This window comes from Lynx canadensis, chromosome D1, assembly GCF_007474595.2.
Source record: "Lynx canadensis isolate LIC74 chromosome D1, mLynCan4.pri.v2, whole genome shotgun sequence".
NCBI lineage: Eukaryota > Metazoa > Chordata > Mammalia > Carnivora > Felidae > Lynx > Lynx canadensis.
Window position 1 is genome coordinate 72,452,548 of NC_044312.2, and position 23,528 is coordinate 72,476,075.

The following is a 23,528-nucleotide window of genomic DNA, read 5'->3' on the forward strand; positions in this document are numbered from 1 at the left end:
AAGAGGGTGGAACACATATGCAGAGACTTACACAGACACACACAGATAAACACACAGATACACATCTGAGGTATGATGTATGATGTATGTAAGTCCATAAAATAAAGAGGGTGGAACACATATGCAGAGACTTATACACAGATAAACACACAGTCATACAGACCCAGACATATTTAGGTCAACAGATATAGACAGACTAGCACTCAGGTTCAGAGAAAGACACAGACAGTGGCCCACCAACATACTTATAGACACACAAACCCAGGTAGACAGACATACATTCAGATGGACACACAGACACAAAAAGATACTGACAAATACACAGGCACACTCACAGATACAAACTGTCAGACGGACACATAGCAGACATTGACTTCCACATATGTAGACAGACTCAAGGACAGACAGACACATATAGACATGCACACATACATGTGCATGCACACAGGTTGTAGGCACACACACAGAAGTCACACTCAGAAAGGTATGCACAGGGAGCATAAGACTTCCACAGACAGACTTCCACAGATAGACAAACTCACACAAATTTATACCCACAATGAGAAAGGTACAAATATTAGCACTCATTAGTGTGTGCAAAGATGCACACACATGTAGCACAATCCTGCACTCATGCACACCCACACACATTCATGTAGAGCCACAGCTAATTGGAGGTCTGGTAGCTTGTATTCAGGGCTCACCAGGACATGTGGGCAGGGGTTGGTGTTGGGGAGGAAGGTGAAGTCTGTCTGCTATTGTGGAAAGAACGTGAGATTTGAAAACAGGAATTTTGAAGAGCCTCAACTTTGACACTACATGTGTGAATGTAAGCAAATGATTTCAGCTCTTTGAACCTCATCCTTACCAGTTGGAGTTAAATGTAAAAAAAACTGTGAAAAATATTTTTCAAACAATGAAAAACACTGAAATTTTCAAGACTGTGATTATCATTATTATTATTATTATTATCATTATTATTATTATTATTATATCGTGTTCCTAAAACTGCAACCAGCAAAAACATGCTCTTAGGAAAAGACAGAGTGAAAGTACTATTTTTGAGGAGCATTTTATCTCAAGGGCAGTGAAGTCACACAAATTGCAGAGGTTGGATTAGAGAAAATGAGGTAAACTTATTCTGATTCTGGAGGAATGGAAATCGATGAAGAGATTTTTGTAGGATCCCTAGAAATTCAAGGACAGAGCAGACATTAATCCTCCATTCTCAGGGCAGAAGTCCTTAAGGAAAATCCTTAGGACATAAGGAAGTCAACATCTGTGAAATGGGACACCAAAGCTGGGAGAAAGTTCACAGAGCCCTTAAGCAGAGCACCCTTCCTCATAGTTCAGGGAAATCCAGGTGGGTCCAGTTTCGCAATGGCATCCAGATAGTAAAATAATGCAGTGTGTTTTCAAGTGATAGCTTATGTTTCTCTGAGAAGTCTAAAAATGAGAATCTAGACAGGTTCTTTTTTAGATTTAGGAAGCGGATTGTATTGGCTCAAGGAGCTTTGTGATAACTTAGGAAAATAGTTTAGAATCTGTTCAGCCTTGCTAAGGTTGTGTTTTAAACTGAGCCCATCTTTAAATGTTCAAGTTTTACTAGGTTTTTAAAAATGTGATTTGTTGGGGTACCTGGGTGGCTCAGTTGGTTAAGCATCTGACTCTTGATTTTGGCTCAGGTCATGATCTCATGTTTTGTGAGTCTGAGCCCCACATCAGGCTCTGTGCTGACAGCATGGAGCCTACTTAGGTTTCTGTCTCCCTCTCTCTCTGCTCCTCCCCCACTTGCTCTCTCTCTCTCTCAAAATAAATAAAAATAAACTTAAAAAAATATGATTTGTCATTTAAATGGTCTAATCCTTACCTTTAAACACTCTGTAATCAAATGACTTCAAATGTATTTTTTTGTTTCAACTGAGAATCCTTACTATATATATATATATATATATATATATATATATATATATGTGTGTGTGTGTGTGTGTGTGTGCATTTTAAAAATAACTGAAATATTCCTGACAGCATGTGTTTTGAATTTTCTGCAACTCAGATATTTTAAATTGTTTAGTAGATTGAGTCAATTCTAAAGGCCATCTAGGTGGAACTGATCTAAATTGGAGGTTGAAAATTCTTAAGAAATACTTTATGGATTTCCTTAGGTGGGGTGATAACAGTGTTAAGTCACTTGACACTAAATTGACACTAAATTTGTAACATCCTTTCTTTGCATATTGGTTGTCTTTCCACTGGAAAAGTGGAAAGTCATGTTTGGAAAGTCAAGTTTAACTTCCATGACATTAGGACAGGCTCTAAAGAATCTAAGGAAGATTTAAATAAATTTCAAATGGAGCTCTGCTTACAGAAATGCTCTGGGAAATCCTACAAAAGAGAATAGATATTTATATATTTTTATATATAAATGTACTTATTTATATATATTATATATATAAATCTATAATATTTAAAATATATATGTGTATATTTTAAGCCATGGCCCTAGGTACCTGGCTTATAGTTTCTTGATTAATCCCCAACAACCAATGGAATTAATTATTATTAATCACAGATGAGGATGTTGAGGCTCAGAGAGGTCATAGAATTAGTGAGAGATAGAACAAGAATCTGAAGTCCGGGTAAGTCTGATGCAAAAACACAAGCTTTTTTCTACTTTTCCACATTTCTTTAAAGGTCCTTCTCATCCCTTCTTTAAACTGCTATGACATTCTTCTTGAAGTGTAGTTCAGATTAAATGTGCCCCATCCACAAGCACCTCTGATGGCTCACAATTATCTACAAAGATAAACCTAAAGTAGCCATGGCAATGCTCTGTTTCCTCCTGCCCTTCTACCAGTTACAAGTCAGGCACTGGACGAATGCTACATGGAGTGTTTACTGAATCTTCACAACAACCCCTGTGTTTAGAAACTATGAAAATTCCCATTTCTCAGATGGAGAAATATGGTAGTCTAACTTCAAATGTGTTGCTCTTATCCACAACCTTATTCAAGTGGATGATGAAGCTGGAAAGGAAGGAGGGAAGGGACAGGAGAGAAGAAAAGGGGGGAGAAAGAGAGAAGGGGGGGAGAAGAGGGAGACCGTGAAGGAGGGAGGAGGGGAGAAAACATTTATTAAATGCCTAAATATATAAATATATATTTATATGTATATTTATTTACATATAAATATATTTATATGTATTTATATACACACAAAATATATATTATTAAATGCTGTAATATTTAACCTCCTTGTAATATACTACTAGGAGGTTAAATATTACATCATTTAATTCTCATATCCTGACATTGTTTTAGATAAGGAAACTGAAGCTCTGAGATTCTTAGTTTTTTTAAGAGAGATTGGGCATGAGAGCAGAGGGAAGAAGGAGAGAGAAAGAGAGAGAGGGAGAAGCCCAGTGGAGGCTCACTCCCACGACCTTGGGTTCATGACTTGAGCCAAAATCAAGAGAGTAGGGTGCTCAATGGACTGAGCCACCTAGGACCCCCAAGGCTCTGAGATATTAACCAAATAAAGATAAAGCCAGTGTTGAACACTGGTTATCTTTGTACCACACATGTCCAATACTGTGCTTTGTATATAGTAAGTACTTAATTAAAATGGAATGGAAATGAAAAATAGCATGTTCATGGGATAAAGAACACAGTGTCAGTCATAAGACTCAAACTAAGGCAAAGAAAGCTAGGTAAAAATGGATGGATCTAAAGATAAGTGACAAGGTCTGTTAAGAAACAGCTCTGCAAAATTACTATAGTTCTAAAACCGAACATTGTAGGAACATTCTTGAGGATATTTCAAGCTTTTATGTAGACCCGTAGAAGAAAACCCATGTTTCTCCTGAGAAACTATTTTATTTATATAGCAGAAAATTGTACATAGTAGAAATTTTTTTACGTAGTAGTAGTGGATCTTATAACACGTCTCCTTTTTGCCTCATTACTAGGAAGCTCACAATCAAGTCGGTGGCCCATCTCCAGCAATTACGTAAATACAAGAATTTTATGCACTATCTCCTCTCTAGTTTTTATCTTGTTTCATTGTATATATCACTGCAAACCACCCAAAGTTGTTTTTGCATTAAGATAAGGTACAAATATAATAGAAGTTTATTAACTTTTTGCTCATTAATTCAAATAGAATCAAACTAATAATCATTTCTAAATGTACAGAATGCCTGATCTGTAAAAGCTGTTCTTAAAGTTAGAGTGAATGTAATTAAAACACAAATTGCATGTTATATATTTCATGATCTAGATAGCATGTATCTGAAGTATCCCCACTGGCAATGTCAAAAACCCTTTCACAAGGGTCACTAGATCAAAACTGTTTTCATAACAATACTAAGACGTTATTTGCCTATTTTCCAATGAGTGTGAAATAGAGTTTCCCAGAAGCTACATGGCGTTGTGATACAGCAATACATTGAATGAAGAAGCAGGAAGGAGATTTGAGCTGTCTTCCACTAAGCCAGACATTAAAGAGATTTGCAAAAACATAAAACAAAGCTATCCTTCTTACTATTTTTTATTTTAAAAAATATGCTTAGTGCTCAAAAAGTGTTATTTATATTAACATCTAATAGGTTTATAATTGTTATTTTAAAAATAAACATATTAATTTTCAGTTTTAATATCTCTTGTGATAAATATTGGTAAATATTTCCCATATAAATAGAAACTCCTTGGGGTCTTCAATAATTTTAAGAATGTAAAGGGGCCCTGAGACCAAAATAAGTTGAAAAGAGCTAATCTAAAAGGGCTGAGAGTTTAAATCTAGAAGAGATTAGATCTAGAAAGATTAAGGGTTAAGGAGTACCTGCCATACTGGTAGGTTAGGTCTATAAAATCCTTATTGCTACTAAATTTGCTCCATACATGCCCAAACCAACAACTCTATGTGAAATTATTAATTTGGATGCATCGAATTTGAACCCTTTCACTGGGAGATCCATTAACTGGACATGGGATTTTGACTTAAAACACCTGTAAACAAAAACTTAAAGTCTTATATTTGCTCCCCCCCCCCCCCCCCCCCCCCACTATCCCTAGGAAGTATCTTAAACCTTGCAAACCTTGTAAAAAATATAAATTCTCACCATTCTTCCATTTAACGTGTAGAAAAGTAAGGACCCAAGCACGTTTGTTGTTGTTTTTTATGAATTAGGTCTTAAACTAGTAGCTAGGCAACAAATCAAGTAGCCCTGACAACAGAAATAAAAGGAGCCCAATGATTATATTCAGCCAGGAGCCTATACACAACACTGCATAGTTGCCCAATGTTCTTGGTTCAAATGTAAAATCTAACATTAATAAAACTTAAAGTTTTTTTTCTAGTATTTTAGCATTTTTGTTCTGCAGAAGCTATTTTAGAAAAACACTATCACAAGTATAAACAGAAAGATTCTTTACAAGGAAATATACATGAAGCATATATATCTAAGTAGACCTATCTCATGATTTTAGCACTCAGTTCATTAAAATTGATGTTTGAAACTCAGATGCATGTCTTGCTTTAGATTTTAAGTGAAGTTGCCTTGTCAATCTCACAGAAATGTAGGGAACAAATGAGACAATGGACAGAGGGAATGTTGGAGCAAAGTGATCTAGAGCTGGTCTTAGTTTCTTGATCTGCAAAACAAGGATAGTAATACCTATATCTCTGAATTTGGAAAGGTTCAAGAGATATAATATATGTAGTAGTGTTTTTGAAGCTCAGAAGCACTATAAAAACAAAACACACATGTTGTTATGATGTGAAAAGTACTACATAAATTTTATTTATTTATTTATTTATTTATTTATTTATTTATTTATTTACCTATTTATCTATTTTTAAGTTTATTTATTTTGAGAGAGAGAGAGCACACATGGGAGGGATGATAGAGAGCAGAGGGGCAGGGAGAGAGAGAATCCCAAACAGCTTCCTCACTGTGAGGAGCCTGGTGTGGGGCTCAAACTCACGAACCATGAGATCATGATGTGAGCTGATAGCAAGAGTCAGATGCTTAACTGACCGAGCCACCCAGGTGCCCCCATAAATGTTTTTTAAATGCCAACTACTTAGCATAACACTCTCCAGTTCCATCCATGTTGCTACAAAAGGCCATATTTCATTCTTTCTCATTGCCAAGTGGTATTCCATTGTGTAGATAAACCACAATTTCTTTATCCATTCATCAGTTGATGGACATTTAGGCTCTTTCCATAATTTTGTTATTGTTGAAAGTGTTGCTATAAACATTGAGGTACAAGTGCCCCTATGCATCAGCACTTGTGTATCCCTTGGGTAAATTCCTAGCAGTGCTATTGCTGAGAAACTTAACAGAAGACCATGGGGGAGGGGAAGAAAAAAAAAAAGAGAGGGAGGAAGCCAAACCATAAGAGACTCTTAAAAACTGAGAATAAACTGAGGGTTGATGGGGGGTGGGAGGGAGGGGAGGGGTGGATGGGTGATGGTCATTGAGGAGGGCACCTGTTGGGATGAGCACTATTTCCATTGTATGGAAACCAATTTGACAATAAATTTCATATTAAAAACAAAAAAGCAAAAAATAAGCCAACTACTGCTCTGCTTTGCAAATGAGGATGTTACAATTAGAATTTGTTCCCTTACTATAAAATATCTAATGTGTCCAAAACCCTTATGGCACAAGTTGTTATCTTGGGAATAGGTTGACATAGAAAAAAGCACTGCGACTAAACATACTAGTCAACTGCTTACAACGACAACCACTTTGATTAATCAGTACTCTGTACACCTTTGGAAACAACAAAACCTCACTAGTCTCTGTGCTGGATAAGAAGCTCATTCATTCCAAACACACCTTGCTAAATAATTTGCTCACAATCCCTTTTCACTTATTGTTGCATGGCTCTATCGATCTTCTGTCTGAACTTATCCTGTCATACAACAATGAATATCTGAATCAACTGTATATACAAGTAACAAAGAGCTGTGGCAATTGACAATGCGAAGCGGAAGACATCCAGTATGTTTTTCATTTCCAATAAAAGGGGGCAGTATTACATCAGTGTAATACTGATGTACTGTTCTGATATTTTTGCAAAGTATGGTTGAAGCGTAAGAATCTACACTTTCAAAAATTGAACAACTGCTGTTTTTGAACAAATAGAAACAAGTTTGCAATGTGCCTCAGAGACTGAATGATTATTTTCCCATTAACTTGATTGAGAAAGATATCATTTGGGCATGAGAAATGTATATAGGTATCAAGAATCAGGTTAAATATTTTCAAATATAATAGATTTAAATTTTGGTTTTTGGAAATATATGAAAATATATATTAAATTAGTAAGGACAAAATCTTCCTAGAACTCTAACATAATCAAATTTAAACATTATCATGTTGGTTGTGGCCAGATTCTAGCAGGTAGCTAGTGTATCCAGGTTACTCTAAGAATGAAAAAGAAAAGTGGGTATCTTGACTTCATAAGAAGGTGCTGTCAGCTTCTTGGTAACCTTCCATTTTAAGACATTTGGGGAGCAGTAGGTTAACCCCTCCACCACCGGAGAGCATCAAAGGGTGAAAATTTAACAAAATTAACAATGATTTGTTAACCTGTCTGAGGTCTTAAAGTAAGTAAGCACCTAATATTAAATGAGCATCCCCTGTGTCAGATATGTGCTCTACATATTTTTTCCCTCAAAATAATCCTTCAAGGAAAGTGTAATTATCTCCATTTTATAAGCATGTTTATTGAGACTCACAGACATTAAATAACTTATCTAAGAAACACAGCACAGGCTACTTCCAGGATTAATCCTGGAAACTGAGTCCCAGGATTACCCATACTCTTTACAAAATACTATGTGGCCTCTGTTAAGTTTCACATAGTATTTTGTAAAGAGTATGGGTAATCCTGGGACTCAGTTTCCAGGATTAATCCTAGAAGTAGCCTGTGCTGTGTTTCTTACATAAGTTATTTAATGTCTGTGAGTCTCAATAAACATGCTTATAAAATGGAGATAATTACCCTTTCCTTGAAGGTTTCCTGAGAAACTTAACAGAAACCCATGGGGGAGGGGAAGGAAAAAAAAAAAAAAAAGAGGTTAGAGTGGGAGAGAGCCAAAGCATAAGAGACTCTTAAAAACTGAGAACAAACTGAGGGTTGATAGGGGGTGGGAGGAAGGGGAGGGTGGGTGATGGGTATTGAGGAGGGCACCTTTTGGGATGAGCACTGGGTGTTGTATGGAAACCAATTTGACAATAAATTTCATATATTGAAAAAATAAATAAAAAAAAAATAAATGTCTGTATCATGAAAGTAAAAAAAAAAACAAAAAAACAAAATACTATGTGGCCTCTAATTCTATTACTGTTCCACACTTAGCCTCCACTTTTGCCTCTTTGTCTATATTAACATCGCTCAACCTTCAGTTTCTTGACTGATACCTTTCCAGAGGCAGAACCAATAGACATCATGGCAGAGAAGAATGACCTACCCAGAGAGGAGGTACAGGAAGCAGGAGGCTCAATGCTTTTCTGCTTCATAGATCTTGTTGATTTTTATTGTCTGATTCTATCAAAGTTTTGAGATTGTCAATGTATAAAGTACTGTTATGTGTAACAGTCTTAAAGATCTCATAGAAAATTAATAAATGAGTCTGGCACAGTTCTATAAATAAGAACGTCATTGTCTGAGAATTAGGAAAGCTGAAATCTAATTTCTGTTCTGCCATGAACCCACTATGTGACAATGGCAAGTCATTTTCTTTCTCTAGGCCTCAGGTTTTCCTTCAGTGAACTGAAGTGATTGGGCCAGATCAAATGTAATGTCCCCTCCAGTTCTTTCTACGCTTTTAATCCCATCAATGTACTTGACAGACAGTATGACAGGAGTGTCCATGATAGCTTGCTTTGATACATGATAAGATCAAGCATTTTTCTTAAAAGACTCTCAGGAGGTGAGGGGAATAGCAATTCAGACCACATGCATGTAGATGTGTAATCTACCTATTTATGACCAACTCTGATCAGTAGGGAATCAATCTCCTGGCTCATCAGGATTATTAAGATGAGCAAAATAACCGGATTCCCAAGTAACATCATAGCTATTCAGGAAAGTTCTAACCAATTACCTAGTCAGCACTCAAACCTCTGGAAGGTCAGAGGAGTTAGAGATCACACTTTAACACTGAAACAGCGCACTCTGTCTCACCTCTCCCCTGGCCAGATGCCCTTAGCTGAGCACTAAGGACATTTGGAAGCAGCCTATTTAAAATTCTGCTGTGTATTGTCATAACTGAAATACTTTCTATCTTAGAGATGTCAAAACAACAAAATTTGGTAAGCAATTAGTCTGTAATATGATCTAATTGCACTGGTACTTAGGGATAAAGATGAATGGTGTTCTTGACGTGGAAAGCTACAATCGAGGGCAGTAACTTAGACTTCTGCTGGCAGGACACTCACAACCCAGGCATGGAAGCTATGTTGAAATGATGGAGCATAACAGCTCCTAAGGTGCTGTTACAGTCTATTGTCCCTACAATCTATATATTTAACAGACCCTAAATATCCTGTGACACAACCAACCAGAACAACTCCATTGGTGCCGTTCTGGCCAATCAAGTCAACAATGTTTCATTTTGAAGTGCTAAAATTGGGATATACCCAATAAAGTGAAATATGCCATGGGTAAACACGCATTCTGATGGACATATATGTGAGTCTATATGTTATAAAGACACAAGCATCCCCACTCCTGTGTAATAGATATTTGTCCACACTTACCAAACATATAAAACATGCTTTGTATACATCTAATGCTACTAAATGTCACAAAAACACTCCACAGTGGACATTGTGATGCTTTGGCCAGATCCCACCTCAGGACTGAAAGATTTACTCTCTCAACCTGCAGGGACTGTTGTTGGTAGCCAGCCTTCTCCAGCTGTCGGTCCTCTTTGGCATTGCCTCAGCTAAAGAGAGTCACCTCACCCAAGGTCATGTCTCCTGCCCAGGATAGCCCTCATCCAACGACTGGTTGACACAAGTGTGTGAAAGCTCACCCCCCCATACACCCAATTTGGGACAATTCTGAATGGCCATGGCAGCCTCGAAGCTTCCTGTGGGTTTTCTTGACAGACTACATCATAAACCAGTCCTTCTTTTGTCCTTTTCCTCCCATAGGTGGCAATGAGAAAGAGCACACCCCAATAAACATTCTCGCTAGCCTCGATCACACGTCCCGCTTCTCTAGGAACCCAACTCTGTGACACACTCCTCTGTAAAGACTGTCCAAATAAGAGAGTGACAAGGTATGCTTAATAAGTTATAAGGTTTTGTGACAGAAACACCTTGAAAAACTCTCTAAAACTGTACTATGGGTTACAAAGAACAAATTCATAAATCGAATTTATGGATCTTTATATTTAAGAAAAATAAGATAATTCCAAAGTGAGCAACTCCAAAGACACTTAAAATGAGTTTGTCACAATCCATCCACCTATCTTATTGCATTGTTATATATTTACCCTCTTTGACCTCAGAAGAAAATCTGATCTTCAGAAGAAAAATCAGTATCCTATGGACCATCACAAAATTAAGATGGATGTTTTGATTATAAGAGAGCCAAAGCTACCATGATACTGTTTGACTATTCAGTACCCAAATTTTAACCCTAGTAAAGTCATCTACAGAGACCTCAGTAAAGTCATCTACAGAGACAACCCCATAAAGAGTTTCAACTGGGAAACCAGGGTTTTCTGGTTTTGCAGAAACGACTTTTACCATTTACCCTCAGGGGCTCAGTTACATTCATTGTGACATATTTTAGGTCAAGTTTGGATTTATTAGTATTTTTTAAATCATAACCTAATCTCTAATCTCTCTCCTGTGTCTTCCAAAGCAAAATAAGATTTCAGAACCTCAGACTTCTCCCTCCCAAATGAATTAAGAAAACTCAATGACCAATACATAAAATTAACCTGTAGTATTTGAAGTTAGTAGAACCTTTAGTTTGAACTCCAAATCTAACTGATGATACAAATTCAACAATACAAGGTCACAGTGTCAGACAGAAAGATCATTGCTGGAAGTAAGGTATGCCCAGTGCCAATTTACTATTAGGTATGGTGCACACGGATTAGGATGCTCTCTTCAGGCCTGGTTGGAATGACAGAGGGGCTGGCAGAATTGCTTCAACAATTCTGAATTTATTTCTCATTACTCCTTCAAACTGAATGGCTTAAGAACACATTATGTTTTAAATATTCTCTGTGCTAATATTCCAAATAAAAATTTGTAGATGCATTTTTCCAAGAAGATTTCATTCATAACATTAATCAAAAGCAAATGATTTTCATAATTTAATAACAGAATGGTTTTTTAAACAAAATAATTTGTGTGGGTTTTTTTTTTTTTTTTTTGTAGAATGAAGTTTCTGAAATGTATTAATTCTAAATACATTTTATTTAGCCCAGTGATTTTTCAAGTAGGGGCAATTTTCTCCTTCCTCCCCCAATAGGAGACAATTGGCAATTGTCACCAAATGGAGGGTTGCTACTAGCATCTAATGAGTAGAGGCCAGATAGTTGCCCCCGCTCTGCCATGATAAAGAATTATCAAGCCAAAAAAAAAAAAAAAAAAAGGCAATAATGTTGAGGTTGAGAAATCCTAACCTAACCTAATTAACCTGAAGATTTCATAGCTTTGTGTAGCAACTCATCTGGAAAAGAGTTTAACCATGTGAGTTAGCCAATATGCCAAAATCTGAAAAAATGACTATTTCCTTCCTCTGTCCCTCTCATTATTGTGTGAGGACTTCTTCACTGTGCCAAAATAGTATATTTTGTTCTATATATTCAAGGTCACCCATGGTTTACTTAAAAGGTATAGGAAATAAAAGAAAATGCCTACTCCACCAGGAATGTACTAGGTATATTCACACGTATCTTATTTCATTGTAACTCAGGTTACTATCCTCATATTATAGATGAAGCAACTGAAGTTCAGAGAGGGTAATCAACTTGCCAAATATCACACAGCTGGTAAGTGACAACTCAGTGACTACTATTTCAAGTGAGAATATGTATTTTAAAACTCTTTAATAATTTCTCATATATGCAAAGAAAATTCTGACATACTAATGATTGTTACTACTCATAGAAAATTTCTGAATCATTAATAGTAGTTAATAAGGTAAGGAGGATAATTAGCTTTTTACCATATATTTTTCTGTATTAGAAATTTCAGTAAACATGTATTACTTTCACTTGAAAACTAATAAATTAAAAAAAAGATTCTTATAAATAAGTCATTGACATGCTTCTCAGATTAATTTTAGGACTAACCCTTGACAAAATAGTAAAGTAGGAGATGGTACCAAGTGTATGTATCAGTCTGTTGTTGTTAACCCAATTTCCCACTCAATATCCCTACACCAAAACTTATTTATTCACTCACCCAGCTCCCCCAAAAGGATCTTATATATTATTCACATTAAAAGTAAATATGTTATTTCATGGTGTTCTCACTGAGAAAACTATCATAGATCAAAAGATCAATTCTGTGTTTATCTCTAATATCAGAATAGTAGAAGAAGTTTGAGGGCAAGACTTTTCTTCTTTTGTGGTCCTGAAACCTCACTCTATATGTAACCATCTACCCAGGAAGTTCTCAAAAAGGGGTTCTGCCTTGTGAGGGTGAAGTACTTAGTTGACCGAGCGGATCCAGTGACTGGCATGTGAACCACGAGTCCCAAGTATATAAAAGTTTATGGCTTAACAGGTAACCAAAAGACACACATTTCCCCAAAGTTTCTCTCCTACCTGATCTGAACCTCTCACCAAGAGGATCAATCAAGGCAAAGAGGCCAAGTAATCAATTTTTTATTGATTGTTTGATGTTAACATTAGTAAGTCAGTGCAGTGAGGACTGACATAAAATTCTTTATTAAACTTTGGAAAGTCAACACTTCCAGAGCTAAACCTTCTAATCTATGTGAGGACTTTGATAATGTCCATACTTTGAGAATTCCATCATACTTCCATCCCCTTAGACCCCAGCCCAGCCCTTGAATCTCAGCAGTCTGCTAGTGTGGCTAAAGAGTATAGGGGATCAATCAAGGATGAGAGGTTGATTTAACATGAGTAATGGCTCTGTATCGCACTGTAATTGGCTGAATTGTGTCTCCAAAATAGATTTGTTCAAGTCCCAACCCTTGGTATCTGTGAATGTGACCTTATTTGGAAATGGGGTATTTGCAGATGTAATCAAGTTAAAACAAGGTCACACTGGATTAGAGTGGACCCTAAATCGAATGATTTGTGTCCTTATAAGAAGAGGGAGATTTGGACACACACACACACACACACACACACACACACACGCAAGACAGCCATATGGAGGGAAGCAGAAATTGGGAGTGATGCAGCTAAAAGGCAAGGAATGGTAAAGCTTGCCAGCAACCATCAGAGGCTAGGAAGAGGCAAAGAAGAAATCTTCCCTAGAGTTTTCAGAAAGAGTATGGCCCAGCCAACACCTTGATTTTAAACTGGCCTCCAGAACAGTGAGAAAAGAAACTTCTGTTGTTTTAAGCCATCTAGTTTAGTCATTGTTACAATTTTAGGAAACGAATATACCCAAAATCTCAGACTATTACATCACCATACCTTTTGAAGAGGAAACAAAGAAAAACACACAACATTCTGGTTATAGCTATACATTCAAATACTCAAGTAACAGTGCACATAACCTTATACTTGTATCATGACTTTTTCCACATGCTACTTTAAAACTCCTAGGAAATAGGACAGTATAAGCTTATTCAAAAGAGTAGAATGTCTATCACAGCACCCATGCTAGAATTAGCAAGGATAGAAACAAAGCGGAGGTTCTTGGTTCTAACTTATAAGTTACAGTCTCAGCCTATAGTGAATAAACATACGAATGGAAACAACTTTTTAAATTTATTCTAAAACTATTACTAAAGACACTGCCCACTATGCTACTCATGTGTCCCTATATAGTTCTCATGTTTAAAAAAAAAACTTTCAGAATGTGGCACTGGGAAAATACTGTCATCTCTTTTTTAAAAAAATGGCATGTTTCATTCACTCATCAGATAATCAAAATTTTTCACCCAGTGTACTACAATAGCCTCTCAACTTGTCTCCTTATTTCCATACTTATTTTTTTTTATTTTTAAGTTTATTTATTTTTGAAAGACACAGAGAGAGAGAGAGAGAGAGAGCATGCACACATGAGAGCGGGGCAGAGAGAGAGGGCAAGAGAGAGCATCCCATGCAGGATCTGTGCTATCCCTACAGAGCCCGGTGTGGGGCTCAAACTCAGGAACCTGTGAGATCATCACCTGAGCCAAAATCAAGAGTCAGATTCTTGAGTCAGAATGTGTTTACATTCTTAACTTCTACAGTCCATTCTTGCATATTGGTCAGGATGATCCTTTTATATGTAAATCAGATCACCTTTGTGCCCTGAACAAAACCCATCCAGGGATTCCCATCACCCTCAGAATAAAATGCAAATCCTTTCCAGGGCCTACAATGTCTAGCAAGTTCCACCCCAGGCTATCACTTTACTCTGTGTCCCACCTCTCTTCCTTCTCATATGCTAGTTTTGCTACATGGATCTCCTTGTTGGTGGTCTATACTCTAAGGTCCCCTGTACTTATCATTCCTGCTGCCTAGATCCTTTTCCTCTGACTCATCACATCACCTACACCATCATGGTCTCCATGAAGTGCTATTTCCTCAAAGTCCATTCCACCCCATCGAAAAGAATAACCCTGTAACTCCCTACTTCCTTAACTTGCTTCTATTTCTCTCATGGCATCTATTCACCTCCTGACTTTACTGACATTACATTACGTAGTTTTTAATTTCCTCATGGTCTTTGCTCTCCTAGAGTGTAGGCTCAATGAGAGCAGGGATTTTTGTCTGATTTGTTCACTGTTGTATCTCCAGTGCCTGGAACAGTGTCTAATACAGAATAAGCACTTGATACATAATTTGTTGAATCAAAAAATAAATGAATGCATTTTGAAAGTTGCTTTACTTTAATTTTTTGCCCTGGCGGATAGGGAACTTAGCAATAAATTCAATGGTGAGTCATAGTAAAGAGTAGCCTTCATCCTGAGCATAGATGCTTCTTCCTTCTTTTTATATATTCAGATAGTCTATTCCTATTCTAATAACCTCATATATTCCCTTTATTACAAAATATTTTAAATCTTTTGTAATGGGACAGAAAGATACCAATAGGCAGGTAGGTTGGGTGCCAGGTTGTGTGCGTGGGAGGCAACCCCACAGCAAGTGGGAAAGGGTGTATTTGTTCATCAGCAGTAACGTTGAAGCCTTCAAGCTAGAAGCCCAAATCTTTGGCTGCCTGGAAAGAGCCAGAGGAGAATGAGCTAATGGGTCCAGCAGAGCCAGTGAAGGAGGGAAGCAAGTTTTACCTTTTCATTCCTGCAGTTGTTCAGCCCCATATTGTTCATGGAGGATAGTTTCCCATCAACACCATGTGGCTGTTGCTGTTGTTGCTCCCGCTGGATCTGTTCTCGCATCTTCCGAGCCTCCTGAATGGCTTTCATCACTGTGTCCTGATCTCCAAACAGGGCAGGGGAGTTGAGACTGGACAGGATATCTGCACACACAGGATGCATTATTAGAAGCTTATCAGGTTAGATGCTAACAAAATACTGCCACTATCCAATCCCCTGTAGAATGCTGCATTCTCCAGACAAAGAAAGGGTATGTTTGTTATTAAGAAAACTGCAATACTATACATAGAGCACAGGGAAACCAAGCTGTGCTGGGATTTTAGCCCTTGGAGGATACCCCAGCACTCCAGTCCCACCTCCTCACAGATGAGTGTTCCTAGATTCCAATTTTGTGTGTGTGTGTGTGTGTGTGTGTGTGTGTATGTGTGTGTGTGTCTGTCTGTCTTCTGGCTACATCTACCAATTAGATGGGGAGTAGTCGGGAAGGGGTTAGAGACAGGTACAGAGATCTCTGTGCAGGATGCCTGTTACCGTGGGTATACTAATGCAAGAGAGCTGTCTCTGGCCTAGCAGAAACAAATTCTGTGAGGCTACATGTGTACATTACTGACATCTTTATCTGTGTGCTCATATGTCCACTGCAGGAGAGAGGAGGCGGGAAGGAATACACTGCACTCCCCATTCCCCAATCACTGGCTGGTTAATGAAGCATTCTACTCATCATGCTGCCTCAGTTATTTACCAAGAGAATGACAACCCATTCCCTACCCCCAACCGAACACCCACTGCTCTCAGCTCCCTGTTTTCGTGATAGCGAGGCTGTATGTGTGGGAATGGTTTTCACATCAGTACAAAGCTCCAAGTACAGTGAGAATAAATATTTACTTTCATTATATTCCATGCAACTCGGAGGGGGAAAAATGAAATTAAACTAATTCTCCTCCATGGCTTCTATTTTACTGTAGGTTAAAATTAATACTTTATATAAGCTTTTCCAATTTTAGACAGAAAGAGGGCAACTGCTTGCTGATAGATTGCAGCTGCTATGGTAAAGTTTAATGCGATCCACTTGTTTGTATCCTGGTATGAACATTTCATAGCACATGTATGTGTATATGCATGCACACACCTCAGACAGAACAGAGAGAACCAGACTAGAGTCAAGCCTATGCCACGCCTCTACGTGTGTGCAATACATGTGCATATGAATGCGTTTAGAAAAAATTCCCAAGGCTGTCTATAGAAAATTATTTAAAAGTCAAACAATCACTTGTTAGGATTTAGAAAACCCATTATATTTTGCTCTGGAACTCTTCTGATAAAAACAAAACAAAACATTTCTATCCAATATTGCCTGGACAAAATTGTGATTGCTTCAGCCTATTTCTAGCTCATGATCCAAGAAATATGCTCTGCTGAAGGATAAACTCCATAAGAGCAGGGCCTGTGACATAGTCTCCTTTGTCCCTCATGATGCTCAGTATACATAGCAAATACTTTCCAAACAAAATTCAGAATTAGACTATGGAAAGGCCATTTCAAGATCAAGCCTAGGATTTATCCTTAAGTTGGCTTTTTTTTTTCCTTATCTCAAGCTTCCAACAATCCAGCAACCATATTCACATGCTGGAAATGACTCACTTCTCTCTCCCACACGAGTATCACTGACTTGGAGTGAAAACCTCCTGGCCCCTCGAGGAGGCACTCTGACTCAAAATGAGAATAGGCTGCTGAATGAATCCTAATGTCCCAAATCTGAATGAGGAAAAATTATGTCTCACCATCAGAAGATTCACTTAACCCCAGCACAGTGCAGCAAACACTCCAACTGTGACCTCACATAAAACAGCACTGAGTTTATAGAACTCAGGTGAGAGGGCCCAGATTCTAGTCTTCTTGGCTTTACTAATTAATAGCTACCTGGCTGTGAGCAAGCCATTTTACCTGTAAGAATCACAGTTTACTTTATCATACAATGAGGGTAATAATGCACTACCACATAAGATTATTATGAAAAATCAAATGAGATATGTAGGCAAAAATGACTTTTAAACTGCACATGACTACACTTACATATTATTTTGTTTATTATAACAAGCATTTCAGGCTCTGGGACTCAATAAGGCAAGGAAGGTAATGTGAAGAATCTAAATCCCCAATCCCTTGGAATCTCTGTATCTTACAGAAACGAAGAGGCTTAGTAACAACATGTTAATACTTATTTGGCACTCTGCTACTGACAAATGCTTTTACATTTATTGTTTCATTCCACATGTGTATGTAAATCTGTTGGTATTGGTTCAGTCCAGTCTCTTTAAATAACATGACTTCTAGGTGTCAGACACTGTTAGGCATTTTATATGCATTTTTCTCTCTTAATTCTCACAACAACCTATGAGCTAGGTAATAATATTCCCCTCTAAGAGATTAGGAAACTGAGTTCACAAATATTAAATAACTTTCGCAGGGTCACATAACGAGTAAGTGAAGGCTCTGAGTCCAAGTCTGTCTGATGCCAAAACTCATGTTTTTCCTCTATACTTCTCACTGAGGTATGAATGTCCCTAGAGATACTTGGCAATATATCAGAGAGTGTAAGAAACCAGAGGATCATTATGACGTATCTTATCAGATACCAATCTTATTTCATATTATGCCATTGAAGCGTGTCATTCACATTTGTTTTAAAGCAAAACTAATAAGGAATAAGATGTAAAATTCACATACATTTAAAAAAGAAAATATAAAGCTTCAAAGAAACTTGGGACTTTTAGCAGGCAGCTTGGAGGTCAGGTCCCTTTAGGCCCTTGGAGTTTTCTTGATCACTCTCGTCTGCCTAGAGTTGCTTCAGCGGCAAAGCACTAACCAAACACAGAAATCCCCAAGTCTCTGATTTGCTAGATCTAACTCATCAGCATCTAAATATCCCATCCCAGCAGGATTTATATTATGACTTTTCCAAAAGTTCTAATCACTCCAAGACACCAAAAGGTGTTAGTTATGTTTTAGTAGAAAGGATTTTACTTCCCCACCCCCGTCCCCTGGACTAAGGAACACTTTGGAAACAGGGATCAGTCAGCACTGAACAGGTCTGCTTCATTTTTACCCAATTCATACATCTCTTCCTGTTGTTGACCTTTCCATTTACCTAAAGAGGATCCTCTTCCCAAACTTCCTCCAATGGGGCTGGGGATGCTGCTTTTGTTAGGCAGATTAACGGGGCTGGTTTTGCTGGCTGGGAAGAGACTCTGGGTGGGAGATGTTGGGGACTTTACAGGCTCGGCTGTCTTGGGTCGGGAAGAGAGATTTAGCGGCTGTGCTGCTGCTTCGTCCTACAAGAGTTTAACATAAATAATTATTAAAAAAGAAGACAAATGAAGCACATTATCACTTAGTAAGCCACAGTTATTTTACACCTCAGAGACAATGCCACATTCTCCTGCAATAATAACAAAAGAAGCTAATTATCTACCTCCTTGAAGATTCATCGGAAGGAAACCTCATTAATTTCCCTGTGTTATGCTTCTATTTACATTAACTGTGTAGTTGGATCATTCTTTTTGCCAAATTAAAATCTGAATTAGCTCACATTACAGCTTAATTTCCTAATGTGTTTTCAAGGATCTAAATTAACCTAGGGCATTTACAAAGAATTATTTAAAATTTCAGCAGCTCTGTAGTGCTTTTGTGTTATTCTCTCTGAAAAGTTCCTGCAACTATAAATAGGCTCTGCAGCTAATTTTTTAATATATATTTTAAATCAAACAATTGCGAGTACTTTAAAAATGGAAACACAGGCTTCTTCTGCTCTCCTGGGCCTCTGCCCAGGGAGCCGCATGCCACAGCATGGCTTCTATGTGGCTTTCTGGGTGTGGACACGCCTCATGGTCTATATTCTGGTCTCTATTCATGTTTAAAATTAATTTTTGCAAAGAGCAAGCACACATTATAATTATGTTTTACATACCATGCTATATGTAATTTATTTTTCATGTCTAAAGTGATGTTTCTTTATAATCTTTGCTACACATATTTACAGAGTGTCTATTTTAAGATGCCTGCCCTTCTATACCAAGCACAGTATTCACATATCTGGCTTGTAACTCTAGTGCAACCAGGAGCTTGAAAGCTAAGCTCCCTGCCTTTATTTTGTCTCATTTATCCTGCCGTTAAACACACATAACAACACGTCCATCATTCTAGAAATTTAGTTGTAATATAAACATGTTCATTTAAATGTTCAGTTTTAAGATCTATATTACTGTGCTCTAAGATAAAAATTGTTGGCAAATGTTAACTTCTGTTTTGCTTCTGAAAAGGCACAGAGAACTTGCTTTTAATGCCATTTTTTAAAGCACACAGTAGATCCACACCCGAAAAACAAATAACCCAGTGAAGAAATGGGCAGAAAACATGAATAGACACTTCTCTAAAGAAGACATCCAGATGGCCAACAGGCACATGAAAAGATGTTCAGCATTGCTCCTTATCAGGGAAATACAAATCAAAACCACACTCAGGTATCACCTCACGCCAGTCAGAGTGGCCAAAATGAACAAATCAGGAGACTATAGATGCTGGAGAGGATGTGGAGAAACGGGAACCCTCTTGCACTGTTGGTGGGAATGCAAATTGGTGCAGCCGCTCTGGAAAGCAGTGTGGAGGTTCCTCAGAAAATTAAAAATAGACCTACCCTATGACCCAGCAATAGCACTGCTAGGAATTTACCCAAGGGATACAGGAGTACTGATGCATAGGGGCACTTGTACCCCAATGTTCATAGCAGCACTCTCAACAATAGCCAAATTATGGAAAGAGCCTAAATGTCCATCAAGTGATGAATGGATAAAGAAATTGTGGTATATATACACAATGGAATACTACGTGGCAATGAGAAAAAATGAAATATGGCCTTTTGTAGCAACATGGATGGAACTGGAGAGTGTAATGCTAAGTGAAATAAGCCACACAGAGAAAGACAGATACCATATGGTTTCACTCTTATGTGGATCCTGAGAAACTTAACAGGAACCCATGGGGGAGGGCAAGGAAGGAAAAAAAAAAAAAAAAAAAGATGTTAGAGTGGGAGAGAGCCAAAGCATAAGAGACTGTTAAAAACTGAGAACAAACTGAGGGTTGATGGGGGGTGGGAGGGAGGGGAGGGTGGGTGATAGGTATTGAGGAGGGCACCTTTTGGGATGAGCACTGGGTGTTGTATGGAAACCAATTTGTCAATAAATTTCATATATATATATATAAAAATAATAATAAAAATAAAAATAAAAAAAAAATAAAGCACACAGTAGAGCTTGGAAACAGAACATCCTCCCCGTTGGCAAACATGTGACTTCTCTGGGGTTCAGTTTCTTCATTGGTAGAAAAAGAGAGCCTGATTCTAGCTGATCTCTATGGTCTCTTCCTGTATCAATGGTCACTGTTTAAGGGGAGGGACAAAAAAGATACCAGAACAGACTACTCAAGAAGATTAGAAAGAGAAAATAGAAATCACATGCACAGAGAAGCCAGTATACAGCAGGCACTGTGCTAGACATTTTCACACATATTCACTCCTTTAACTAGCAATAAGTCTATGAAGTTGGGGAGTGCTATTCTAAATTGACAGAGGAGGAAGGGTCAGAGTGATAAAATCACTGTCCAAAGCCATACGTGGAGGGACAGCACTTGAATTGCACTTTACTGGATTCCAAATCCCAGATGCTCTTTCTATTAAACTATCAGAGAAAATAAGTCACTCAAAAACATAGTGAATATTTTCTTTTTGTCTTGGTAGGAAATAGATAATCCAGTACATCTGTTGTGATGTACATTTATCTATATCTACACGGAGGATAGGTCTCAGGAAACACAGTTATATCTACTATGCACGTCAAAAACATCTTACGTGCTTCATTACAATGTATTTCTCTTTTCTCTACACTCAAAGGATATTTAGACTAGTTCCTTCACTCCTTTCTAAATAATAGTGATTTATATGCTAGATATTTAGTTTTCTCCATGTTTCTTTTATTTGGGGTTCACTGTGATTCTTAGATATCTGAGTTCAAAGTGTTCTTCAATGTTAAAACATTTTTAGCCATTACTTCTTCAAATATATTTTTCTGTTCCTTCCTTTTCTTTCTGGGGCTCTAGGAGCATACTAGGTCATTTGATGTCCAACAGCACTGATAGTCTTTTTTTTATTTATTTATGTATTTCATTCTGGATAGTTTCATCATTCCATCATCAAGTTCACTAATCTTTTCTTCTGTGATATCTAATTGTTACTAATCCCATCAGTACTAATCCAGTATAGTTTTCATCTCAAAAACTATTTCTTATCTCCAGACATTCCATGTATGTGTTCCATGTCTTGCCTTATAATGCTCATATTTTCCTATCTTCTTAAACATGTGGTGTTTATAATATCTTTTATTTTTCAGCTTTGAATATGCTCTATTTATTTTCATAGCTCAGTAATTGCCACTTCCACCAACAACGCCACTGGGCATGGGAAGCATCAAATCCCTTGTCACCGTGGCAGGCCCGATACTGGTTCTCACAGCATGCCCTTAGCTTGACATAAATTTTATGGGTGTGTTTAGGGGGAAGATTTGCCTACCTTCTCATTTGGCAAAGTTGGAAGTCCCTATAGTAGCTGTTTTTACCATCTTAACTACTAATTCTATCATCTGTGCTATTTGGGGGCCTATTTCTATTGATTGAGTTTTCTCTTCATTATTGTTCATATTTTCTTGCTTCTATAAAAGCCTGGCAATTATTTTGTTAATGTTTATTTATTTTTGAGAGAGAGAGACAGAGCACAAGTGGGGAAGGGGCAGAGACAGAGAGAGACACAGAATCTGAAGCAGGCTCCAGGCTCTAAGCTGTCAGCACAGATCCCCACGCCGGACTTGAACTTGTGAACTGTGAGATCATGATCTGATCTGAAGTCAGATGCTTAACCAACTGAGTCACCCAGGTGCCTCAAAGGCCTGGTAATTATTGAATGGAGGCTACACACTGTGAATTTTACAGTTCTGGGTGTTGGAGTTTGGGCATTTTTCAAATATTTTGGACTTTGTTCTGAGACACATGTTCTGAGACACAGAAAAATTTGATCCTTTCTAGGCTTGCATTTAAGCTTTGTTAGGCAGGTTCAGAGCAGCCATTAATCTAGGGATAATTTGGTCCCATTACTGAGGTAACACCCTTCTGAGGAACCCTACCTGATACCCCATGCATCAGGAGATCTTTCCACTCTGGCTAATGGGAATACAAACCCATTCTCAGTGCTCTGTGAACCTTGTGATAGCTTTGCCTGCTACATCTGGTATTTTTCATTGGCCTCAGAGAGTTTCTTCGTATGCATATGATGATCAATACTCCACTAAATACAGGAGAATCCCCTACAGATTTTCAGTCCTCTCTCCCTCTGTGCAGCTCTCTCCTCTCTGGTACTCTACCTCACAAATTCTTATCTACCTTGGCATCCCAAAACTCTGAACTCTATGTCTCTATTCAGGGAGCTGCCGTGTTCCGTGTGGGTATCCCTCCTTGCACTCTTACCTATAAACAACCTTTTGACAGTAAACTGGAATAACTGTAGTACTTTTCTCATTTGTTTCTCTTTTCTCAGGAATCAGTGTCCTATATTCCTATCGTAAATACCTGAAAATCATTGTTTTATATATCTTGTCCTGTGTTTCAGTTACCTAAGCTGGAAGACTAAATCCGATCCCTGTTGCTCCATTATGGCTGACAATGGAAATCCTCCAGGTATTTTGTTAGGCTCTCTTGGTACACAACTAGATGCTTCAATTATAATCGCTACCACCACCACCACCGTCATCTTTATTACCATCAGATCATCATCATCATGATCACTGCTATACTAACATTAATGAAACACTCACTATGTGCGAGAGGACTTAAGACTCATAATAATATTAACTCCCATTTCTCAAAGCAGAAAACTAAGACTGAAAGAAGTTAAGCAAATTGTCCAAAGGGACATGTGGT

General features: G+C 37.8%; 1 protein-coding gene across 9 annotated transcripts in view; it reads right to left on the minus strand.

Moving 5' to 3' along the window:
- The window catches only part of SOX6 (SRY-box transcription factor 6), a 620,069-nt gene that overhangs the window by 66,098 nt on the left and 530,443 nt on the right, over positions 1-23,528 (minus strand). For all 9 annotated transcript variants that reach the window (XM_030330807.1, XM_030330815.1, XM_030330812.1 and 6 more), the window contains 2 exons: positions 18,658-18,841; positions 15,465-15,652 (listed from right to left, as the gene is read on the minus strand). In XM_030330807.1, coding sequence (XP_030186667.1) covers positions 15,465-15,652; positions 18,658-18,841 — 372 coding nt within the window. The remainder of the gene's footprint in view (positions 1-15,464; positions 15,653-18,657; positions 18,842-23,528) is intronic.